General features: G+C 40.2%; 1 protein-coding gene across 1 annotated transcript in view; it reads right to left on the bottom strand.

The window, feature by feature from the left end:
- Positions 1 to 6,243: 6,243 nt before the first annotated feature.
- The window catches only part of MOCOS (molybdenum cofactor sulfurase), a 232,778-nt gene continuing 215,748 nt past the window's right edge, over positions 6,244 to 23,273 (bottom strand). Inside the window, exons 13-15 of the mRNA XM_055799822.1 lie at positions 20,096 to 20,222; positions 17,058 to 17,162; positions 6,244 to 9,784 (exon numbers count right to left, since the gene is read on the bottom strand). Coding sequence (XP_055655797.1) covers positions 9,638 to 9,784; positions 17,058 to 17,162; positions 20,096 to 20,222 — 379 coding nt within the window. The 3' untranslated portion in view covers positions 6,244 to 9,637. The remainder of the gene's footprint in view (positions 9,785 to 17,057; positions 17,163 to 20,095; positions 20,223 to 23,273) is intronic.

The following is a 23,273-nucleotide window of genomic DNA, read 5'->3' as shown; positions in this document are numbered from 1 at the left end:
GGCTGATTAACTGGGAAAACAACTCATTTATAATGAAAAAGGAATCACAGTGAAGTCCACATAGTTGTAGTCTGATGACGCTGGTGTTCATGCAGCTTTATTTTTAAATAGAAATGAGAAATAACTGAAAGTTAGAGGGGAGAGCTCATTTTTAAGGTAGCATTTCCCAAGTCCATTCATGAATTTGTAGCTGCATTTCCAGCTGGATTCCTGGGCTCATGGCTCCTATTACCCTAAGGGCACCAGGGAGTCAGTGTCTCGTGTTCTACTGACAGCTTCTTAAGAGGTTTCATCTCCTCTGCCATTCATGATCATCCAACCTCTTTCTGACAGCTGCAGTTATTACCTCCACAGAAAATGCAGGTTAAGAAGAGCTGAGTGTGTATCAAAATAATGCCACCATCAAGAGGTCAAAAATCATGATATTTCTGATTCAGTAAGTCTTGCTATAGCTGGAAAGCTTTTCAGCTTTTCATTGCAAGACTGAGGTCAGAAGTTTCCTCTTTCTGAGCAAAATTGTGTCCCCTGTTAGCCCTCCCTCTCTGAATTCTGCATCCAGATATGATTTTAAGGTCCATGATTTCAAGGTTTACTTTATCATGTAACTACTTTGATTAGTAGTTTTATCACCATGTCCATATCCATCATGAGTCTCTTTTTCAAGGATAAGCTGACAACAACATGATTTCAGTGGCTTCTATCCAGGAGCTGGCAGTTAGTGGGCTGCAATAATAAGAATTGATAGGAAGAACTATGGTGTGGAGCTCCACAAACCTAGAAATTGCTTTTATTTATATTAATGCATTCTAGAAGGCTTAGATAATTTTATTTAGTTTCATTATTCACTTTTATTTTTATTTTCATGTTCTTTCTAAACTGAATTTGGATGTTTTTTTGGCTATAGAGAATACTGCAGACAGCAAAAGTATTCCATTATTTCATTAAAAAAAAAAAAAAATCATTATTTCACTGTGTTCCGGCACTTGCCATCTGATACTACTTTGCCTTTCAATCTCTACCTGTACCTTGTAGCATAAAGCTTATCACCAGATAAAATAAAAACTTAATCACTTCAGAAAAATAACACCACATACTTAAGAAAATTTCCTAATGTGGGCAGTTTATGAGAGATATGTGTGCATACCTTAAGGGAGTTGTCTTCTAGCAAGCATTCCTCTCCACACATAACGTGATGCCTGACTGTATCCCTCCCCTCTAACTCTGGATTTTCTTCTCTTTGACAAACATCACATCCCAGCCCGTATTCCAAGTGGCTGTAATATCACTGTACAGCTAACTTGCAGTCTTTCAACTCAGAAAGCTGTGTCTTGTTTAGGCTTTTTCAAAGCTAAATTCCTTTCACAAAATGGGAATTATGACTTTTAAAAATATTTTGCCCATCAGTATTTTGGGGCTGATGGACAAAATCAGAAGTACAACAGGGGGTAGAATGACCCTTCCAACACAAATGTTCTTATTTGAGGCAGAATATTTAACGTAAATGCAGATAAATATGCTAATTTCAATACCTGAAAATGTCATTTAGATCATATATAGCTTCTTAAATACATTATGCCTTAGCTTCTTAGATACATGATTGCTGTCTTATATTGGTTTTGCACTGAGAAAAAAGGTCTGGTAGGAATTCACTTGCATTTTTCATAATGTTTCATGTATGCCTCTGATACACACAGCTCTCAATCTTGCTTGAATTATTTTTAACAAATTTTTTCAGGTTACCCACTCAATGAAATGTTAGGTTCTCTCTTCCTTGACATATTCTTCCCTTGGCACATAAATAGCTCCAAATTACCATGGTGTGCCAGCGGGACAGGCATGCAGCTTGAATGAATACCAAATGAGTCCATGATGCCAGCACAAGATGACATAAAATTGCATGAGAACGTGACAAAGCACTTCCCCCGGATAAAGCTGTGCACAACTAGTTAATGAAAAGTCCTCAGAGCTTAGCAAGCGAAATCAGCAAAGTCTGTCGGCTTTTAATTGTTCTGGCCTCAACATAGAACTTGCACACTACAGCACAGGCCAGCGGTTTTCCAACAGTGTCCCTGGGACAAATTTGGAGTGGGACAGAGTGGAGCCAAGTGACACAGTGTCTGGAGAGGGACATGGGCCTCTGGCCCTGGGGAGCTGCTCAGAGTTCAGCTGTAAGCTGGTAAAAGACAGGGTACGAAACTGCATTTACAAAACTTTACCCTGCACTTTCACATGTCTGAGGACTCATTCTGTTTGCAGGGGCAGCAGCTGTTTGGGGGTTAGGGGTACTGTGGTGGGTCTGATACAGAAGACGAGGTGCCACAACCCGTGCTCCCTCACAAAAACTGTGCATGCTTTTTTCTGAGTATTTTCCAAGACTAAAATTAAGATAGTTTAGACTATTCAGACTTTTTGTGCTTGAACATATACATAAGTAGATGCAAACATTCCTAGACAAGTGTTTGCAAGCTGTGCCCAGCTCCTGTAGCTTGGGTTTTTGTTCTAATTGACTAGACATTACCGAGGAACACTGCAGCTTTTTATAAGCACTAACTGACAGATAAAGTAACTCAGACAAGGACCTTCTCTTTTCATTATATTAAATCATTACGTTGACTTTGGATAGCAAATCAAACACAGAAATCTTGCATTCTTTTGCCTTAAAACAGAATAAAGATACATTTGTTGTCTACCTTGACCTCAGCAAGGCTTTTGACACTGTCTCCCACAACATCCCCATGGGCCAGCTCAGGCAGTGTGGGTCAGGTGAGCGGGCAGTGAGGTGGATCAAGACCTGGCTGATGGCAGAGCTCAGAGGGCTCTGATCAGCCCCACAGAGCTTGGCTGGTGGTGTTCCCCGGGGGTCAGCACTGTCCAGTCCTGTTCAACCTCTTCATCAATGACCTGGATGAAGGGACAAGCGTACCCTTGGCAAGTTTGCTGATGCAGAACTGGGAGGAGCGGCTGACGCACCAGCAGGCTGCGCTGCCATTCAGCGAGGCCTGGGCAGGCTGGAGAGCTGGGCAGAGAGGAACCTCATGAAGTTCAACAAAGGCAAGTGCAGGGTCCTGCCCCTGGGGAGGAACAACCCCACGCACCAGCACAGGCCCGGGCTGACTGGCTGGAAGGCAGCTCTGCGGAGAAGGACCTGGGAGTGCTGGAGGACAGCAAGGTGCCCATGAGCCAGCAGGGTGCTCCTGGGGCCAAGGCGGCCAATGGGATCCTGGGGGGCATTAGGAGGAGGGTGGCCAGCAGGTCAAGGGAGGTTATCTTCCTCCTTTCCTCTGCCCTGGTGAGGCCACATCTGGGGTGCTGTGTCCAGTTCTGGGCTCCCCAGTTCCAGCGGGACAGGGAACTGCTGGAGAGGATCCAGTGGAGGGCCATGCAGGTGATGAGGGGGCTGGAACATCTCCCTGATGAGGAAAGGCTGAGAGAGCTGGGCCTGTTTAGCCTGGAGAAGAGAAGACTGAGAGGGGATCTTATCAATGCCTACAAATATCACAAGGGCAAGTGCCAAGAGGATGGGGCCAGGCCCTCTTCAGTGGTGCCCAGTGACATGACAAGGGGCAACGGGCACAAACTGCAGCACAGGCAGCGCCACCTGAACATGAGGGAAAACTTCTCTACTCTGAGGGTGACAGAGCGCTGGAACAGGCTGCCCAGGGAGGTCGCAAAGTCTCCTTCTCTGGAGACATTCTAAACCCACCTGGATGTGACTCTGTGCAACCTGCTCTGGGTGAACCTGCTTTAGCAGGGGGTTGGACTAGGTGATCTCCAGAGATCATCCCTTCTAATGCCCACCACTCTGTGATTCTGTGATTTAACATAAGAGAAATTCGATGTCATTTCTGCATTGAAGGGTTTGCTGGAAGAAACTTTTTGAATATGACGGTAAATACAAAGGCTCTGAGGGTAATCAACAGTCCAAAGCATTTGGCTAGGCCAGTGAAATTACAAATATCGAATACATGACTCACTAGGAATTACATCCATGAATGATGGATACCTCAGAGGTTTTTCTCCATTTGTAGAAGTGAAAAAATGGGTTCAGCATTGCAGGACCTTCAGTAGTCTTCTAGTTTTGTTTTGCTTCAGGAAATAACTCACAAACTTTTCAACAGCTTTATCTGATTAATCTGTTGCAAGTACCAGAAAACAACAGACTTGAGATTAGATCATGGTTGGCTTTTCAAACACAGCCTCATGAAAAATAGCCCTTTCAGAAACCAAAAGCTGATTTCACTTCTGGACTAAAAAATCATGTCTGCATTAACAAACCTGGCCAGAGTACTTTAATCTGGACGGGACCTCTGAAAAAGCAGCAATAAACATTAGCGGGCTCAAAGATGGAATATACTTGTCATCTAGGAGAAACTGATGTTGACGTCCAGATTTGCAGTGTGTTGACAAGTTTTGGTTGCAAGTCTGAAATAGATGGGTTAACAGAAGAAACTGGGTTTAACACAGAAATGCACCTGATTATAGGCTATGCGTGAGCCATGCATGGCAAAAGGGTCTTCATTTAAGATCAATGTAATTCCAAATTTGCGATGAAACTGCTGTATGCTAAAATAAATTCCCTGATTTATTCCATTTCATCTTACTTTGTGGGTATTTGAGAAGCCCCTCAGCAGTTTTCACTGGCAAATGCTACAACATGCATTCTTTTTGTTTGTCCCCTTTCCCCATCCTACCTTTGCCATGGTCTGTTCCCCAACAGCACAATTCTTGAATATCACCCTTCCAGGATGACTTCCCAGTGCCTGCAAAAATATTACTAACTTGTTCTGTGACACATAGTTCTGGGATTATTGCACAGAGGTTTCTGATGTACCTCTGCACATGGCAGTCATGCTCAAGGATGGTCCAAGTAAAATGCCTCTAACATCTCTCCCTGTTCACAGTCCCAAGTGAGTCACTTCACTCCTTATGCAGGGCACCCTGCCTATTTCCTTTTCCACTGGAAGGGACCTGCAACTGCCATCACATAGAGAGAGCAGCAAAGTAAGCTAGTTGACACAAAAGGGAGGGAAGACGCACCTCTTAAATAGCACCTTGCTTAAGAGGCACCTGTTGATGGCTTACTCTGAGTTCTCTGAATCCAATTTATGGGCCTCCTTGAGGATACGTATGTCCTTTCTTTCCTAAAAAAATTACAAACTGGGTAGTGAAGGTATGTGTATCACTACTTTCTTTTAAACCTTGACTGTAGGAGATGCCAATTTTCTTTCCCTCCCACATTTTTGCCTTTTCACTTTGGCCTTGTGGCTGGTGTACCTAGGAAGAAGTTAGAAACATGGGTTAATTTCCATTTTTGCTTTTGAGGACTCAAACTTTGTGTTTCCTCTGTTGGCATGTTCTGAAACGTGCTTGAGGTGTTCTCTATTTTTGCTGAAGTTCCACCTTGTACTTAAATGCTGGTGGCCAGAGGAAAGGAGACAAGCCTCTGTAGCCCAGTCTCACGCGCCCAGCAGAGTGGAGGAGCGCTCTGCCTTCTCTTCCCTTCTCCAGGGCTGTGTCTAAGTAGTTGCCTCATGACAGCTGTATAATCAGAGAGACAGGGATGTACCCACATCTTTCACCTCCATAGCAGTGACCTACCAGTTAGCTTACAGAGTCATGCTCTTCTTCTCCTCCCACCCTTGATAAATCCAGAAGAGCATGGATGAGTAGCTCGGAGTCACGTGTGGATCCTGCCTCGCTGTGCCAGTGTCCCTCTCTCTCTGGCCCAGTGAATCACAGACCATTTCTGTGCAAACCTCATGAGAAGGGAGGGACAAGCCTTCCCTGTGATTCCCACACACCCTCAGCCCTGTTAAGTCCCCAGTCTTGCCCACTGACTGATGGTTAGGCAGCAGAAAAAGATGGTGTTGGATCCCTCCAGGAAAAGGGGAGGGAAATGAACCTTCTTTTCTCCAACACCCTTTGTGAGAGCTCCAACCTTTGGGTAACAGAGATGGCTCCAACAGGACTGCCTCCAGACGTATTTTAAGGGAAACCAGTGATTAGCGCATTTTGTGCAGGGCCTGAGTTGAGTGTGCAACTGACTGGCATGCTGACTGGACAGGTGGAGGCCATGAGCAAAAATAGCTGGAGGAACACCTCACCTGTGAATCCCAGCAGCAACGAGACATCCCTTCAGTCCTGAGCCACATACTCACCCCATGAGACTGGCAATGCCTCCAAGCAGAACTTGGCATCTCATGAGCTCAAAGGTCAAGAATGCAATCACCACCAGTAAACACATCAAGCACAATATATATTTTATTGGTTTCATTTCCAAGAAAGTTAAAAAAAAAACGACTGAAGAAGAAACGCATAGCATAATCTCTATGATTTATGAACAATAATCACATTTCTACGGTGTCCTTCCTTCTGCTTTATGTACGATTTTAACAGAAGGGTGACCTAAAATTTTGAACATATTTTGAAGGATGCCATAACAAAGGATATAAATCATGAAGTGTATCTGAGATATCTTAGTCATATCAGAGAACACAGAGTTCAGAGGCTTCTCTTAAAAATGCTGATTTCTGTCCTGTGGTTTCCTGGCTATTATTAGAGCTTATAATGATCACCATTTTTTTGCCCTGAGAATTGGGAAGGAGTTAAGTCTCACAGAAAATGGAATGTATCTGAATAATTCATTGTAAGGAAATATCAACTTAGTTTTCAAATATATAGAGGACTTTCTACATGGAAAATGCTGTTATTAAGTACATTCCTTATCCATATAAGGAAAACATACACCTGCAATTAGTCCAAAGATTTAATTTTGCAGCAATGGGAGTGCTTAGACAAAAGAGCCTGCATTCATATGAAACAGGCTTTTTTCTATATATTCTGAAGATTGAAAAGTCACCCCTTATAGAACATATAATCTTTCTATGTAATATATACAGTGTTTCAAAGTGTTTGTTTCCTCCTTGTTCCTGCAGTACCTAGGTTTGCACTATGCCAAGTTTCTTTGAATTTTTTTCACATTATGGAAGGGATGTTCTTTCTACAAACGTACAGCACACATCATTAAAAAGTGACTCTTCTTACTTCAAGATTTTCCACAGAGTATTGGCACTGAGAAGAATTTGCCTTGGCAAGAACACTCCATTTACTAGAAGGGAAACACTGTTCTTTGTTGAGGTGAAAGATTCCTTGTGTCTCTTCCATCAGCCTAGAGCATTGTGACATTTCCTATCACTGTAGCTCAAGGATGTTCCTTCTGGGAAATGCACGGAATATACTAATGAGCATGTTCGTACATCAGAGAAAATATTTTTTTCCTCCTGTAAAATGACAAAATTATTCTTGATCTAATATTACTAAGACACAGCAGAGAGAGAGTATAATTGCCTGTAAATAATAGGTCAAAATGACTAAGCATGACATTTTTAAAGTTCAAATCCTCTCATCCTTAGTTATCATATGTTGCATTAAAGCAATTCACAAATGGTATTTGTCAAGCCACTGTGTACCAAAGTGACTTATTTTGTAGTTAATCCAATAACAAGTGAAACAGAGCTTGCTGAGGTTTGCTTTCAATTTCCTTTTCTAACTTCTGTGCCATTTGAAACAAATGACATATTGGTGAGGTGAAGAGGACAGAGCAAAGCACCAGAGATCACCTGAAGGTCAGCATACAGCAGGTCTTTTGCCAGAGCTTTGCTGGCTTTCTATCCACAAAACAATGTTCTGTATAACAGAAAGGCAGAGAGTGAAACAGTTAAGAGATTTAGATACCATGAAGCTGCTTTTCAAGGTTTGAAAAAGCCTGCTCATTACAACATCAGATAATTAACTTTTAAACAGATAAAGCCCCCGCTTTTCAAAGCAGACATGAAGGAGCAGTGCTCGGGCTCTGAAGTGGAAGGTACAACTCTCAAAACTCATCCTCAGTTTACATACATATGAAAGGCCTCTCTTTCCATGTATTTTATGGCAGGTTGTAAGAAATAGATAATGTATCTTCTCATTTCCATTACAAAGCTTTGCTGAGAGACTAATAAGAGTCTGTTCCAGCTGAAGTGAGTAAAACCAGTTCTTCAAAAGAAAAAGAAAAAAAAAGAAAGAAGAAAAAGAAGGAAAAAAAAAAAAGAGAAAGGAAAAAGACCATTTTTGAGTTCTGATTCACACACTGGGCAATATGCTTCCCTTTTCTTTTCCAGTTGTATGCCATTCTGTGGTAGTCGCTTCCCTTTCAGAATGACTGTTTGACAAATTCTTTCACAAAACCACCTACTCCCCTCCAGGGATATACTCAAACAACTCAAGGATTACTTCAGCCAGAAGCACTTTCACACAGTTTGAGCCAAAATTGCCCCAAGGAAGACCTAAATCATGTTGGATGAGAGTTCTGAGGGTGCTTTTAAGAGGGTCAAAATTTCACTTCCCAAATGCCATTACAGCAGCCAGTCTAGGAGAATTTCCTTTTCCAGAAGGACTTCCTGGAATCATAAAATTGCCCTATGGCTGGCTGGATACATGCTGGGGTTCATAAAACACCTGGCCGCAATGTGTTCAGTCTATTACATTGACTTCCCATGTGTTGTTTTTTTTTTTTTTTTGCTGCGTGCCTTGCTTTATTTATTTTTTTAATTTTCGCAATAACATATTTCAGACAAGGTCCTAGGTTTCACACATTTTCTCTCAGAAATCAGATAACATGAGTCATATTTAGGAGCGTAAAGAACACAAAAGCCTTCTAAGAAGAACATTATCAAATGCACAGAGAATGAAAAAAGAATACCTTGACCTCTTTGGGATGGAGAAGCATCCAGACTTTCAAGGCTTCCCTTAAGTGGCCATTAGAGACCACTGAGGGTAAACAAAGTTTGGATAGAAAACATGACTGTATTATCTGAAAAATCTCTACTTAGAAAAAAAGGTGTCAACATCCACAAATACATAAGGAAACAACTGTGTGAGAAATCATCACATAAAATAAAGCAAACAGAAAAGTAGCAAATGGGAATGAGAGAAAGACGTCAAGAACAAATGGATGGAATTGCGTCATGGGGAATGTGTTTTGCAAACAGCATACTGAATCTTCATTGATCTTTGTGCCTTTTTGTCATTCTCACACACCACTTCCGAAGAAGGAGACACAGATTTCCCAATAACAGTTCCATCTTCTCCAGTGCTTTCACACTGTCTACACATCACATTCAGTTTCATTTTTAAAAAGCTGAATGGATTGCTACTCTCACGGCACTCTCTCACTGTTCCCTTCCCACCCAAACTGTTTCTAAAACATGTCCTGCATCCTCTCTCCTAATTGTGGTTTTAACAAAGCAACATAAGGAAGTAGTATATTGTTGTGTTTACTTTCCTTCATTGAGATGTGGGTTTCTGACAACAATGTCGGGCTTGTTTTGGGAGTCATCCACCAGTAAAACTTGATTGAACCTGTTGCATCCTGAAGCAATTGAGCAAAATAGTTATGGCTGCTGTAAGTTAATCACAAGCAAAAACATGTAGGTGAGCTGTAATTACCAAGAGTTCTGCCATCTGATAACGTTTACAGCAAACAGAAAATTAAGACTTAAACCAGAAGCAAATGAGTGGAAGCTTTCACTCTTTTTTGAATAAATGACTACTGACTTTTCCCGGGAGTTGCATACAAATCTCATCTCCACCACTGAATCTATCCTGAACATTTTTCTTCACTGGATGTCGGGGGCTGAATTTCTGTATTCTCCTTCAGCACTGGAAGTACTTGAGATCCAACTGATAAAATATCTGGAAAGGATGAGCACAAGGGCTGGTTCATCAGGTATATGCCAAAGTTTGTCTGAAAAAAGCAAAACATTTATTGATACGCAACTCATGTTAAAGTAACCAGATCTATACAGGAACTCACAACCCAGATACGTTTAGAAAAACAACATTGCTTTAAGAATAAGGAGGTATGTGCTATCTCCATGTAATTAAGAACATTTTTAACTAATTAACTATAATAGACTAGTAAACAAAAGCTAACCCCATGCTATTCAAGAAGAATACCTAAAGTAAGTGGATAAATAACATAGTATTTCATCATGAGTTCCATAGTATCATATATGCAATTCACACTCCCTCACAGTCTTGTCATTTAATGACTGTTCTGGCTTCTTGGCAAATACAGTTAATCCATTATCACAAAAAAAAAAAAAAAAAAAAAAAGACTAGGCAGCATGAGAATGCATGTATGTTCAAAGTGAGGGAAAGTCTTGCATCTTCTGTCTAGCCTTTGTGAATTTCCCTTCATTTGTTTTTATGAATATTTTAGCATATTTTACAGAAAATATTCAGAAAGTTTGTTTTATTAGGACTACCACTTGCTACCTGTCACTACCTGTGAAGCCATCGTACATAAATATTAGAAATACTTAGATAAATGTCCTTGTGATACTGAGTAATAAAGAACAGAGGAACAGAATAACCACTTCACCCATTGACCATACACCCTTGCAGGCACTGAAAACCTGATCTGAGCAGCTGCACTTTTATGTCCGGTCTTGATCTTAAACACATTGAACATCACAGTTGTAGCTGTGAACAGATGAGTGTGATCTGGAAACGTCACAGTAAGAGACTGGTGTGTTTCTGTGGTTTTGTTGTTCAACAGTGGAGAATTTAGAAATGCACAAGAAACAGATTTGCAATCTCATGATAATCTTTTCCAGACTATTAGATAATAGTTAATTAAATAATTACGTAAAGTTAGAAAAAAAGGAATGCTGAAGACCATGTTAAATTGATAATTGATATGTAGACTTCAGAATGTCTTTGTTCATCAGAACTGAGGACCTTGGAAACCCAATGCCTCTTTTCCTGTCTTTTTTCTTTTACAGATTTCAATAAAAAGTATTTTGGTTTGGTAGGCTGCTGCCAAAATGTACCAGTCACTCAAACGTGTAAAGTAAATAAGCAAATGATATGCATTACAAACAAAACTGAATTCTCCTTCTCCATTTCCTGATTACATTAACTGCCATTGTTGAGATGGATGACCCTGAAACTGAGAGCATTACATTTACAGTAGATTTAGAAGAATACACTAGGTAAAGGAATTGCAGTGCATTAAAAAAAAGTGTTAGCTGAATTTAAGGGAGTATATTTGACAGACTAAATATGAAGGCAGTATGTTTTCTCCTGTTCTTGCACTGTATAATTAAAGAAAGATACAGTAATGAGGTAACACCAAACAGCTTCTGGTCTTTGAAGGATTAGTGAGAGGTAAGGCTGAGACCTACTCCCAAGTGAGAGAGCTGCTGTAAAGCACAGATCTGTACAAACAGGGCCTCAGATTCTGAATGTGGGTCTTTCTCTTCCGTTTGTAATCCTAAACATTAAAAAAAAAAAAACAAACAACAAAAAACCCCCAAAAACAGCCTCCAAGTAGAGGTTTTTTTGGCTACTTCTGCTATTCCTTCATCTCAATGGCATTTCATATATAGGGGGTATGAGCTGGGCCTGATCAGGCCTATCCTGTTAACGACACCTTTTGGACACCTGTGACCATAATGGTGTTAACACTGGTGGACACACGTAAATCCTTACGGTCAGTGTTCTAGTATTTAATGCTGAGGAACAACTACAGCACAGAAAGATCCCAATCCTCCAGCACAGTGACAGTGTTGAATCAGCTGTGATGCTAAAATGGTAAGTTAGTAACTCTTTCATTTGAAATATTAAAGTATATAGTATTATTTTTCTGTTCTCGCTTTTCTCTTACTTGTTAACAAGCTGTGGTTTCTCTGTTGGCACAAATGATGTGTTTTTCAGCCTTATGGTTAATAACTTGGATTTACATCTTACACCCTAGTGCAAAAATGACAGTTGACATAATTTTGTTGTTTTAAAAACCCAAATACTGTAAAATGAATATTAGTCTATGCTATACCACTTTTCACACAGGAAGGAATGTTAAAACCCATCTCTGTAAATGAACTTATTTGATACATGAGAAGTTTTTATTTATATCTACTGTACTGACATCTTGATTTGTCTTAAACTGAGACCAAAATAAATCTGGGCAGCTTGTTCACTGTGGAGAATTTAATTTACCAATTTTTCTATTGTTATGAAACCTGTAGCAAGATATTATTTTTTTCTTAAAGCACTTTATTCAGAATTACTTAAGAAAAGGCATATGCAAATACATCTTATCTTCAGGAGATCTCAAATATTATTTTAATACTGATCCTTAGTATTTCCCTACTCTGATTTGGCATTTAAAGTCTCATAGTATTTTTTCAGTGCTGAGACTGGGTGATACCTCAGGAGTTTTCAAGGTGATGGTATACTGATGATATACATATTTTAGTACTCATACCTGCTTGGAATTGCTGACCTCTTTTGTGAATGTTCTTTAACTTGTAATTACCAGAAGTGGATTTAATATTTTTTTTTAAGTAAAGTTCTTTGTTTTTTCAATAATTACATATATTGACTCAGCAAGTAGTGATAACAGCAACCTGCCCCCCACCAAGCAACCACAAAAGCTGTGCACCCTGTCATTTCAGCTCTGTTTCAAGAGAAAGATAAAAATGTAGAAATTGGCCCTTCTCACATTTCACTGTTGAAAAACGAGGCTTTCAGATGCACAGATTACAGCCTGCAGAGTTATTACAGTGAGACGCATAATCTCTCTGTGCTGTCGCTACCTTTTCCTGACTTCAAGGGCGTTTCATTCTGCATATAACCTCCCCAGAAAACACCAAGAACTGGGAAGGGAGTGATGGACTGTGAGTTCTGTGGCTTTATGTTCTTGGTGTTCTGATGGCAGTAGGGGCTCTCCCCAATACTCTTAAACTTCACAGAGACAAAAAAAATGTAAAGCTTCTTGATCAGGAAAAAGCACAATGCTTCACTGCTGGGAGAAATAGATAGAACGTACTTATTCTTGCCAGCTGTGAATCATATGATAATCATCACACTCGCTTAAAGGAGGAGCTATAAAATGCTTTCATTCTTGCATGTTGTTTCAAGCACATTTACTGGATCAACAGTAATACACACTGCTTAGATATTCACTGACAGAGAAATATCCTGGGTGCAGTATCTCCTTTTGTTAAGATATAAACCTGAGGCACTACATCTGACAAAGGCTGAGATGAGATGCCTTCAAGCTACAGCTCCTAAACAATCAGTTAATTCAGACTAGTACTTGGTAGGGAAAATGCTCTGCTAGGATGTGTAACAAGCATGTAAGTGATAGTGCATGCTAAAATGTAGCTTTGGATAGATGAATTCTGGATTTTGCCCTTGGATATAGCTCTCAGCTGCTTTCTCCCAGTAGATAAATTTACTTATTCATGCCTGCTCATTTTATTCATACAATAACATGTCCTGCCTCCCATGCAAAGGTTAGTGGGATGCAATTAATAAAGCCATTTTTTTAAAAAAAACCATAAGGATGTTTTATTAGCTCTGGATTCACCAAAACGTAATAATAAAGCTTTACAAAATAGGGAAGTGAAAGTACTCACTTTCAACATGCTGATTTTTCATACTGGAAAGAAGAGGAACTTTTAATTTGCTGTCAACCCTCCCCCCCCTCCATCTTGTTCTGTTGAAAATATCTGGACAGCAGAATGTTTTCCTAAGAACTGATTTTCCTTTGCTCCTCCTTAAATAAATGCATTTTCCAGTTCAGCCACCAATGAGAAAAGAGAACCGTATTATTTCAGAAGTCTATTAATTACTTCAATCACTGTTTGCTAATGTTCCAGATCTTTGGATGAAAAGCATTGCACAGTGTAAAGCCCTGCATTACTATGAAAATGATGATAATGATGCATCAGATAAGAGAAGCCATTTGCTATTCTTGCTAATGTTGCAGTAAGCAATCCAGAGGCACCATCTAATTTTGCAGGGAAAGAAGCTCTCCCAAGGCACAATGAAGGAGGATCAAGGCACATAAAGGAGGATCAACAGCCCGCAGGAAAAAAAACCACAAGCTTTTTAGTGTATGAGGGCATGTGCAAACATAATGGATTTCCCTTGATGTACCACTATCCATACATTTATACTGGGGCAGGCTGCTAATGCAATTCCCTTTGCTACCTTGACAGCAAGTCCCAGCTTCTAGCACTACTGCAGATCTACCCACAGGGCTTCTGCTTTTGTCAGCGTTAAACTGCATGGGCAAATCACAGAAGATGGGCAAGAATTCAGTGTTCTCTCCTTTCTGTCTATGTGTGTTTTACATCAGGTGTTGATGCATGGGAAACAGTGTGTGGCTATCTTTTGTGCTATTTCCTTAATGTAGTTACCTAGTCTTTTGTAGTCTCCTGCAGTAACAGAGAGAGCCGTGTCACAGGAGAGCTCATTTTTCCTTTTCAGTCAAAAATTACAGAAGGAATCCTTAATGAGCATTTCTTCAGAACTGATGGCAGCAGAGCTCAAGCTCACTTTGTAGCAGTGTTTGTGTTTTATTTCAAACAATGTGATAAAAAGTTTCATAAGAAGTAGCTGGCTAGGCGTCAGCACCTTGCTTGACATTTATCAGGAAACATCCAAATTACTTGTGTGGCTAATTACAATAGCTGACTTTCAGCTGCAATCCCCCTATGCGAAGCCTCAGTCTTTCACCTTGGAGCACCAGGTTCTCAGGAGAAAAACACTGTTGCAGAAATAAATATTGAAGCACCTCTTAAAAGCCTTATGCTATCTAGCTTATTAGTGAAGTTAATTGGCAGTGCTGTTATTTGGGCTACCAGTCTGATGAAGTTCAATATATTTTCCAGGCTGGTGTTCTTGGAAAAACAAAACAAAATAGTAAATATTGATATCTGACTCTTTCATTAAGTATTCAGGATTTGCTATCCATTCGTTTGGAAACTGAGCAACTACAACAACCTTTCAAAAATATCAGTTCCCCTTGTACTGGGAAATTAGCTCAAATCTTATTTTGCTGCATCTGTTTTCTGTAGTTCAAAACATATTATTGACATCTGGGAACAAACACTGCTAAATTCCTTCACTGAATCTGTATTTGATATAATCTGACAAAAATCTTATAATCTAATAAAAAATGAAAATTAAGTCTATTAGATGATTCCTTAACAAAAGGGCATGCTAGAGATATGAGTCACCAAAGGATTAGCTCTGCAGTTTAGCGGTCACATGAACTTGATCTTCTTTCTCTCCACTGTGAAAGGTTTGGATCAATCTCCTCTGCTAGGTCTGCTTAGCACACTGAAGATATGGTAGTCCTCAGGTGCCACTCACTGATAACCAGTTGGTGACCATCACCCCACGGACGACTTGAAGGAGGGATGGGCTCTGAGGTCTTCTCAGACAAGTTCAGGCAAAACTACCAGTTCAAACTACCTCTTTCAGCTGTCAAGCTAACGGAGAAGACTTGGCCTTATGCAGAGCTTGGCATGCTGACAAGTTCCCATCTGCCAGCAGCGCTGAAGGCTGGGAAAATAAAAAAAAAAAGCTGAAGGCTCAGTTCTTTGCAGCACATATACCCTTGCGCAGCGGAGGGAAGCAGGGCACTCCCCCGCTGTGAATAGCAGCACTGTGCTCTGCAGTGCCTCACCTTGCCATGCATCTTTTATCTGGTGCCAGGTTGTTCTCAAGAGGCTGGATTGCTCTCTTTGCCTTAGTTCTGTTTGAACGAGTTACTCGGTTCTGGTGGGAGTGCTTGTATCAAGAAAATCTTTGCATTGCTGAGATAATCAGAATGGAAGAGGAGCTCATCTTTGCTGCAGGAAACATGCAGAAGATGCTCTGCCTCTCCTGAGGAATCTATGTCCTACGTAAGGTTTTGTTGCCATTTGGGAAGGTCCCTGACAGAGTGCTTTCCCTCTACAGAGGATTCAAGTCACAGTGTGGGTAGGTAAAGTCCCCGCATACCACAGACCATGTAGCACCTGGGCAGCATCTTCGCCCAAAGTGCCAGAATGTACTCTGACGTGTCCCAGATGTTCCAGCTGTGGCTTACCATCACCTGGAGAGGATTCTTGTCCTCAAGCTACCTACCATGGACAGGTGCTCATCTCACAAAAGGGACATGTCTGTGGTGATCTGGATGCCAGAGCCTGCTGTGCAACCCTAAGTCATCTCAGGTCAGCTGGAAGCTGTGCCTAGGCAGCTGGCCCCTGCCTGCTCACCTCTCCCCCATCTCACTGCATCAGGCGGCTCCTATTCACCAAGGATAACATTCATTGAAAGCGTAGCCCTTTGTTGGCTTAATGAATCACTGAGACAAATCAATTTATTGGTTTTTTTTTTCTAAACAAATAAAGTATTTGTAACTTGTTTGGGCATTCTTTGGGTGAATGATTTTCAGCCTATTCGTTATTGCTCTGCCCCTGCGCTGTGCCCAGTCTCTGGTGTTTGGCTGGTATTAGTGAGGCTTCTGAGCTCTGACTGGCTAACCAACTTTTACAACAGAAGCTTAACAAATGGGAAGCAATGAATTTAGAGTAAGGATTTTCAGCTAAATAAATAGGTATGAGGAGATTTGTGAAGCTTTTAGGTCGCTGAACTGTTTAGCTATCATCTGAGCACTCTCCATTCCAAGCAGCAATACAAACTTAGGAAGCAGGACTCCAAATGAATGCCTGTTTTTTCACACTTACTCTCCAGTCACTTACTTAATCAATTACCCTCTGCTTTGACTATATTCATATCTGCTGTTTTCCATGCTAAGTGGTTTCTCACAGTAAGAACAAAATTTAGTCTTACGAGCTAAGTGTATAATTTCAAACACTTTCTGATTTTTCTTCAGATTTCTCTTCTTAAATGACATCAGTGCATCAGTTTGTGTTTTTCAAGACCGAAATAAGCGCATTGTAAAGCAGTACATACTGAATAAAAGCAACCACAGTAAAAAATAATGCATATTAATAGTCAATTTCTGAATAAAAAGTGTTGAGCATTTTATGGAAATAAACCATGTCATATCTGCATTGTAAGTGCACCCTCTTTTCACTGAAAAAAAAATGGTAATGGTTAGCATAACAACTTAATCGTGAATATTCTCTCAGCAGGTATTTCACTGTGCATGCAATAAAGCCACTACATCTTTCTATACACCGTTTTTGGACTTTTTCAACTGTACTGACCTTTCTACCTCTGGCAGCAGAAAGAGACTGCAGAAATTCTTTGTTTCGTTCCCCAGACTGTTGATCAATGCAGATTATTTGACATCTGCTACATGGACCCACAACCTGAAATTTTAGTTAAAGAAAGTTCATAGCTGTATGCCAAAGCAGTCCAACACACAACAGCACAATCTTCTGACCATCATACTACCTTAAACACGTATCTCTCACATAGCTTTTGTGTGTTCTTCTATGCTTTAAGTATGCGAGAGGTCAGGCTTGTTCACCTAATGTAGTAAGTACATTTTCAAAGGGTCTACTTGCAAAGATCTCACTGAATTTTTAATTCACTTTTTTTCTTTCCTTTTTTTACGCAAAACTTTCCCAAAGTCAGAATCTGAGAAATACCAAACATTTATAAATTTGTATTTCCTGATGGCTTCATTTCATCTACAGGCTGGCAAGGCTACTTGCCCAAAGGAGAACTGAATACAAAATTAAGCCAGCAACTCAGGATTTAATCCAAGGAGGATTTTCTTGTGTTTGTTTTACAGCTGAAATGCACAATATCTTTTTTATATGCATGGCACTTGTAGATAATCAGAATGCAAAATGTCTGTTTTCACAAGTTTACATAATTAGAAGGAATAATGAGATCCTATAGTCTAACATCTATAATACAGAGCATGGATCTCATAGTTAATTCTTTTTTGACATAGGGTGTGTTTTTAGGGGAAAAAAACCACTGCAACAAATTTCTTAAAGCATTAACATGAAGGAAACCATACTGCAGTTTCCCTTAAGATTGCATCCCTAAATTTAGCAAAGCTGTACATTATAGAAAATAACTGTTCTTACAGTATCCCAATATAAACAATCTACTTTTGTAAAATGTGTCATAAATTTCAAATAGGGCCAATAATTAAACCTTACATTGCAAACATTTTTATATGCTGATCTGAAGTGCTATAAAGACATTGAGGTGCTGAAGCGTGTCTACAGATGGGCAATGAAGCTGGTGAAGGGTCTGGAGCACAAGTCTTATGAGGAGCGGCTAAGAGAAGTGGGGTTGTTTAATCTGGAGAAAGGAGGCTCCGGGGAGACCTTATCGCTCTTTACAACTACCTGAAAAAAGGTTGTAGCAAGGTGGGTGTCTGTCTCTTTTCCCAAGAAACAAGTGATAGGATGAGAGGAAAGAGCCTCAAGTTGAACCAGGGAAGGTTTAGATTGGATATTAGGAAAAATTTCTTCACCAAAAGGGTGGTCCAGCATTGGAACAGGCTGCCCAGGGAAGTGGTTAACTCACCATCCCTGAAGGTACTTAAAAGACATGTAGGTAAGGCACTTAGGGACATGGTTTAGTGGTGGACTCGGCAGTGTTAAGTTGATGGTTGGACTTGATGGTCTTCAAGGTCTTTTCCAACCTAAATGATTCTATAATTCTATGATTCATTTTTTTGAGATGCATCTAGAACTGCTTGTACAACTCCTCAGTGTAATCATCAAAGCTATACATTTGGCTCAGTTTTTTCAGAAGATGATTTTCCACAGCTTTAATATTTTATTAAAGGAACAAGAAAACAAGACAGTGAAAGAAATATTTCCCCCTGGTCTGCTTTGGTCAACAGTTTCTTCTACCATTTTTCTGGCATCAAGCGTCATTTCTACTATTACTACATCAGTATCTGAATATGGACCTAGAAGAAACTGGAAAATACAATGCGGGTTGCATAAGCCTTTCTATTTTTGGCTTTCATTCCTAAAATATTTAAATGCCAGAAACAGGAATGCCTTTTTATTTTGTAATTTTACAGTATCTTCCACAACAGGATCCTGAGCTGAGCTCCCTAGTGTAACTCCAGCTTCCAATAAGCTACACACGAAGGATTTTGTCCTTTGTGTTTCTGATCTCCTACCTAAAGAATTTTTTCCCTCAATTTTCTGTAACTCATAATACAGCTTACTGATCAAAGTACACATAAAAAAGAACAGATAAGTCATATTTTCCACCCTTACTGAAAAAATGACCTCTCAATTTCTTACAGTATGCTGGCCAGAAAGAAATAGGAGTGATGTCTATCACAGCTTCTAGATTTGACCTTAGCCCTTCTGTTATTCACACCTTAATTATCATCCTTGAGAAAACAATGAATAAGCCACCTTCACATCCTAGGCAATGCATTCTCAGATACATATTTCACATCTAAGGACCAGTCAGATCCAATAGAACATGTAATAAATGTGTGCATCATAGAATCATTGCATGGTTTGGGTTGGAAGGGACCTTTAAGGATCCAACCAGTTGGATTTAGTCCAACCCCCTTGCCACGGGCAGGGGCACCTTCTACTACACCAGGTTGCTCAAAGCCCCATCCAGCCTGGCCTTGGCATCATTCCCTTAGATTTCATGTGTAGCGTCTTCATGGATCCTTTGTTGAAGTTTTTCTCAAAAAGAATGTATTTGCCAACAGTCTGACTCTTCAGCATTTTCCTTACAGTACAAAACACATTATGTTGTTAGATATGACACAAAGCGTAACATACAAAAAGTCCCTACCAGGCTAGACTTAAAAACATGTCTTGAATGGAGATTAGGACAAAATGTATACAACAGAGGGCAACAGACAGTGATTGTTCACTTGTATTCATGTCCAATCTTTTAGCATCAGTTGCTTGATGTGCAGTAATCTGAGGTTATATTTGGACTATTATGCTTAACAACAACCAGTATTCTCTCGTGATATGCTGGGTAAGTATTTGCTGCAAACTCTGCCTCAAAACAGTGAATATTATTCTGCTCAGTTGGATAGAGGTAGGAAATTTTATGAATTATGAAATTAAAAAAAAGGTGTGGAGAAATATGTCAAAACCTCTCAATTATATTGATGCATGTCTGCCACAGGTCACAGCATGTTTGGTCTTTTTACACACTCCCTAAATTTTATGTGCACAAGGTGTGCCACCCATGTTCCAGTCAAAGCCTTGCAAAAATTGCTTTGTCTTGAGGGGTCAAAATACTTTGTGATAGACTGGGACTAGGACAAGAGAGGAGGTCACACCTGGAATCTCAGAGCACCTATTGAAATTTCAGCCCACTCTTCTTCTTCAAAGGACTCTGGTGCACTGATGACAATGTTGGCACGGAAACGTCGGATTAATTCCTCTATTTCCAGTGGCTCTTCCAATCTGTCTCACAGAGGTGACAGACAAAAAGAAAAGAAAAAAGTTTTATTAACTACTTCTGCAGTAGATGTTTGTTTTGTAGGAATCTAGTGGGTAACATGATTCAGTAAATGTTTCTCCAGAATAACTCAGACCAAGTTTTATTACAAAAGCTATGAAAATGGTACAGGGTATTTAACCATAATTTGTAATCCTCCAGATGGCTTCTTCAGAGATGAGACCTGGAACTGTAGGTATGAAAGCATGTGGGCAGATGATTGTGAACAACACATATGAGAAAATTTCTTCATAGTTATCTTATGTAAGGCCAATGGCAACAAATGAAAAGATCTTTTGAGTTAGTAATCATTTGACTTGTTAGATGCTTCTAAAAAGAAGGCAGACAGAAACTTATTCTGCACATGTTGCAATGGCAAAAGGGACAAAACCAGCAGATGCCGAAGGTGAAAAAGACCAGCAAAGGTATTTTATGAGAGAATGTATTCCTCGTATTATTATTATTATTATTTGCCTTTGGGATGCAGCAGATTACACAAAATTATAGGTGTTTTGAAGAAAATATAATCTCGGTGTGGTGGTATCTTCACCTCTTTACAAACATTTGAATTGCCAGAGTGTAGATTTGTGTCAGTGTGGAGAACATATATGAGGCAGACAGAGCAGCAGACTGCATACAAATATCAGAAATCTGGCTGCATCTTTGGATTGTCATTCTTCACTCTTCTAAGGAGAACCCAACCAGTATCAGAAAAAAAGACAGCCCTAAAATTTGCAAGAGAGTTCTCTCAGCACCAGTGTTCGTGGGAAAGAACATTTTGTTTTTGCATTAGCTGTTATAGATGTGAACAATTTTTGACACTCCAGCAGCTCTGGTCTGACAACTTTGGGATATGACACTCTATAGCAGAGGTGGTGAAAAGAGAAGTTTCTATCCTGGAAAAAAATATTTTAAAAAAGTAAGGACATACAGTTTAAAATGTGTTTAAATTAAAATGAAGAAAAACATGCAAAAATGAAAGTTCAGGGAAAACTGTTCACATGAAGCAGTCTTGGCAGAACAGGCCTGTTGGATGAAAAAAAAAAAAAAAAGAGCTTGATTTTATTTAAAACAGTCTGCATGATCTTTAGCAGACAAATGTGCATAAGGATAAACTGCCTGTGCAGACTTTCAGTCAAACCACACAAGCCCAGCCTCACAAGGGCTCCAGCAGCCTGGGGGTAGAAAGTGGGATGGGAAGCTGAAGTGCTACAGGTTTTCCCTTGAGATGCCACAAGCAGTCCCAAGGCTGAGACATAATTCGTAGTGATTGCAGGAGACAGGAGCCAACAGAAGTTGTAGACTATGCCGATGCTCAAACAGACAAGGAGGAAAATAGCAGTGCATCATTGACAAGTTCAGTTACGCTGTTGTGCTTCCTAGCTTTGCTGTGGGCTCTTAGAGCTCGGGTGCTGGGTAGCCTCTAGTTTTGAATGCATTTTGTGACACATAAGTGCCTGCCACCCCAGCTGGTACCAGCGGGGGGATCGAAAGCCCCAGTAGCTTCAAAGCTGCAGTGTCCTGAGCCAGCTGCTGAAAACTACTTTGAGTTTCTGCTATTTTATCCTTTGCTGCAGATCCTCAAAGACTGCAATGTCCCTGCTCCTAGTCTCTGTGCCTTCCACCTGCTCAGGCTCACCACCAAAATACCTCACCTCTCTTGCGCCTATCCCCAGCCCTTGGAACTGCTTCTAATTACTCTGCAGCATGTATCTGAGTAAATTCCTATTATTTCCCCTCATTCAAAACATGCATTAGTTGGATGGAGTCACAGGTACCTTCACCCTGCAAATGTCAACAAGGATCTGTTGTGGAGATCAGTGCAATTTGGCAAAACCAGCCTAGGTACTTTGGACTTGGCAGTAGTGGGCCCTGCAAGGCAGAACACATTACATACATTTAACAGGCAAACTTGAAAATGAATATTTGCATCTTCAAGGGCATGTTTCTAACAAGAACATTTGAGCATAAGGCCTGGTCATGAGGATTTCCATGGAGGTGACCTGAAATGGCAACACCAGAGAGACGAGATCTCCATGTACATGTAGCTCTCCAACACTGTGTTACATTTTAATTTTCAATTAAATTGCTGTTTCTGTTTTAGATCATGTCTCAAAGGGCAAGTGCAAACTTGAAGATTAATTTTTACTTATGGAAGATACAACGAGAAATTATTAAAACTCAACTGAAGATTGAAATTGTTTTATAAAACTTAGCAGGTTTCCATTAAACAAAGCCAAACCTGAATGCCAAGAAGCTAAATAATAATTTCTAATAAAGAAATAAGTTTAATAAAGACTTGTATGTGCAGATGCTGGAAAGCACTTTGCACAATTCAGCATTTTGAAAGTTCATACACCATGATTTATTAACCATGCAGAATGAGGATGCTGTATATCTATGCTGAACTTATCTCCCCAGCACCCTGAGAAAGCACTGCATTGTAAAATAGGGAGGAATTTTCCAACTTGTGCTGCAGAGTGGGAAGCAAGATGCTTCTCAGGCACCATGGCAGCTTCATCAGATCTGGAGTTTCCTTTGAGGAAAAGGTGATTACAAGCCTAGTTGTACTAGGAAGATACTAGATGTGAAATCAGTGGATCGTCTGACATCACTTGTTACCAAGTTCTCTGTCCTCTTCACGCTCACTTGTGGCTCCCTCTAGTGCCTCACTCTTCATTGCACTCAAATCCCATGTCTGGAAGGTTCCTTACTGAGTCTTACCTTGGAAAAAGTCCAGTCTGAGTAAGGGATGACTGGAAGTGTTGCTATCCCAAGGAGATGTAACTCAGCCAGTCAAGCCTCAAAAGAAGGCATTAATTATCACTGAGAAAGGGTAGTCAAAATGGCTTGAGAGATGGGCTGATTCAAACCTTTTCCAAACTATTTTCACAGAGCACTGCCATGATATCCTAAAATTGCCCAAGTGACTTCTACAGAAGGAAAACCAGTCAGTGGTTTTAAATCCTGAAGCTCTATATGAGTCTTCCTACAGCTACCAAAAAACCCAAAATAAA

This window comes from Falco peregrinus, chromosome 3, assembly GCF_023634155.1.
Source record: "Falco peregrinus isolate bFalPer1 chromosome 3, bFalPer1.pri, whole genome shotgun sequence".
Taxonomy (NCBI): Eukaryota; Metazoa; Chordata; class Aves; order Falconiformes; family Falconidae; genus Falco; species Falco peregrinus.
This window is presented reverse-complemented; position numbering and strand designations above follow the sequence as displayed.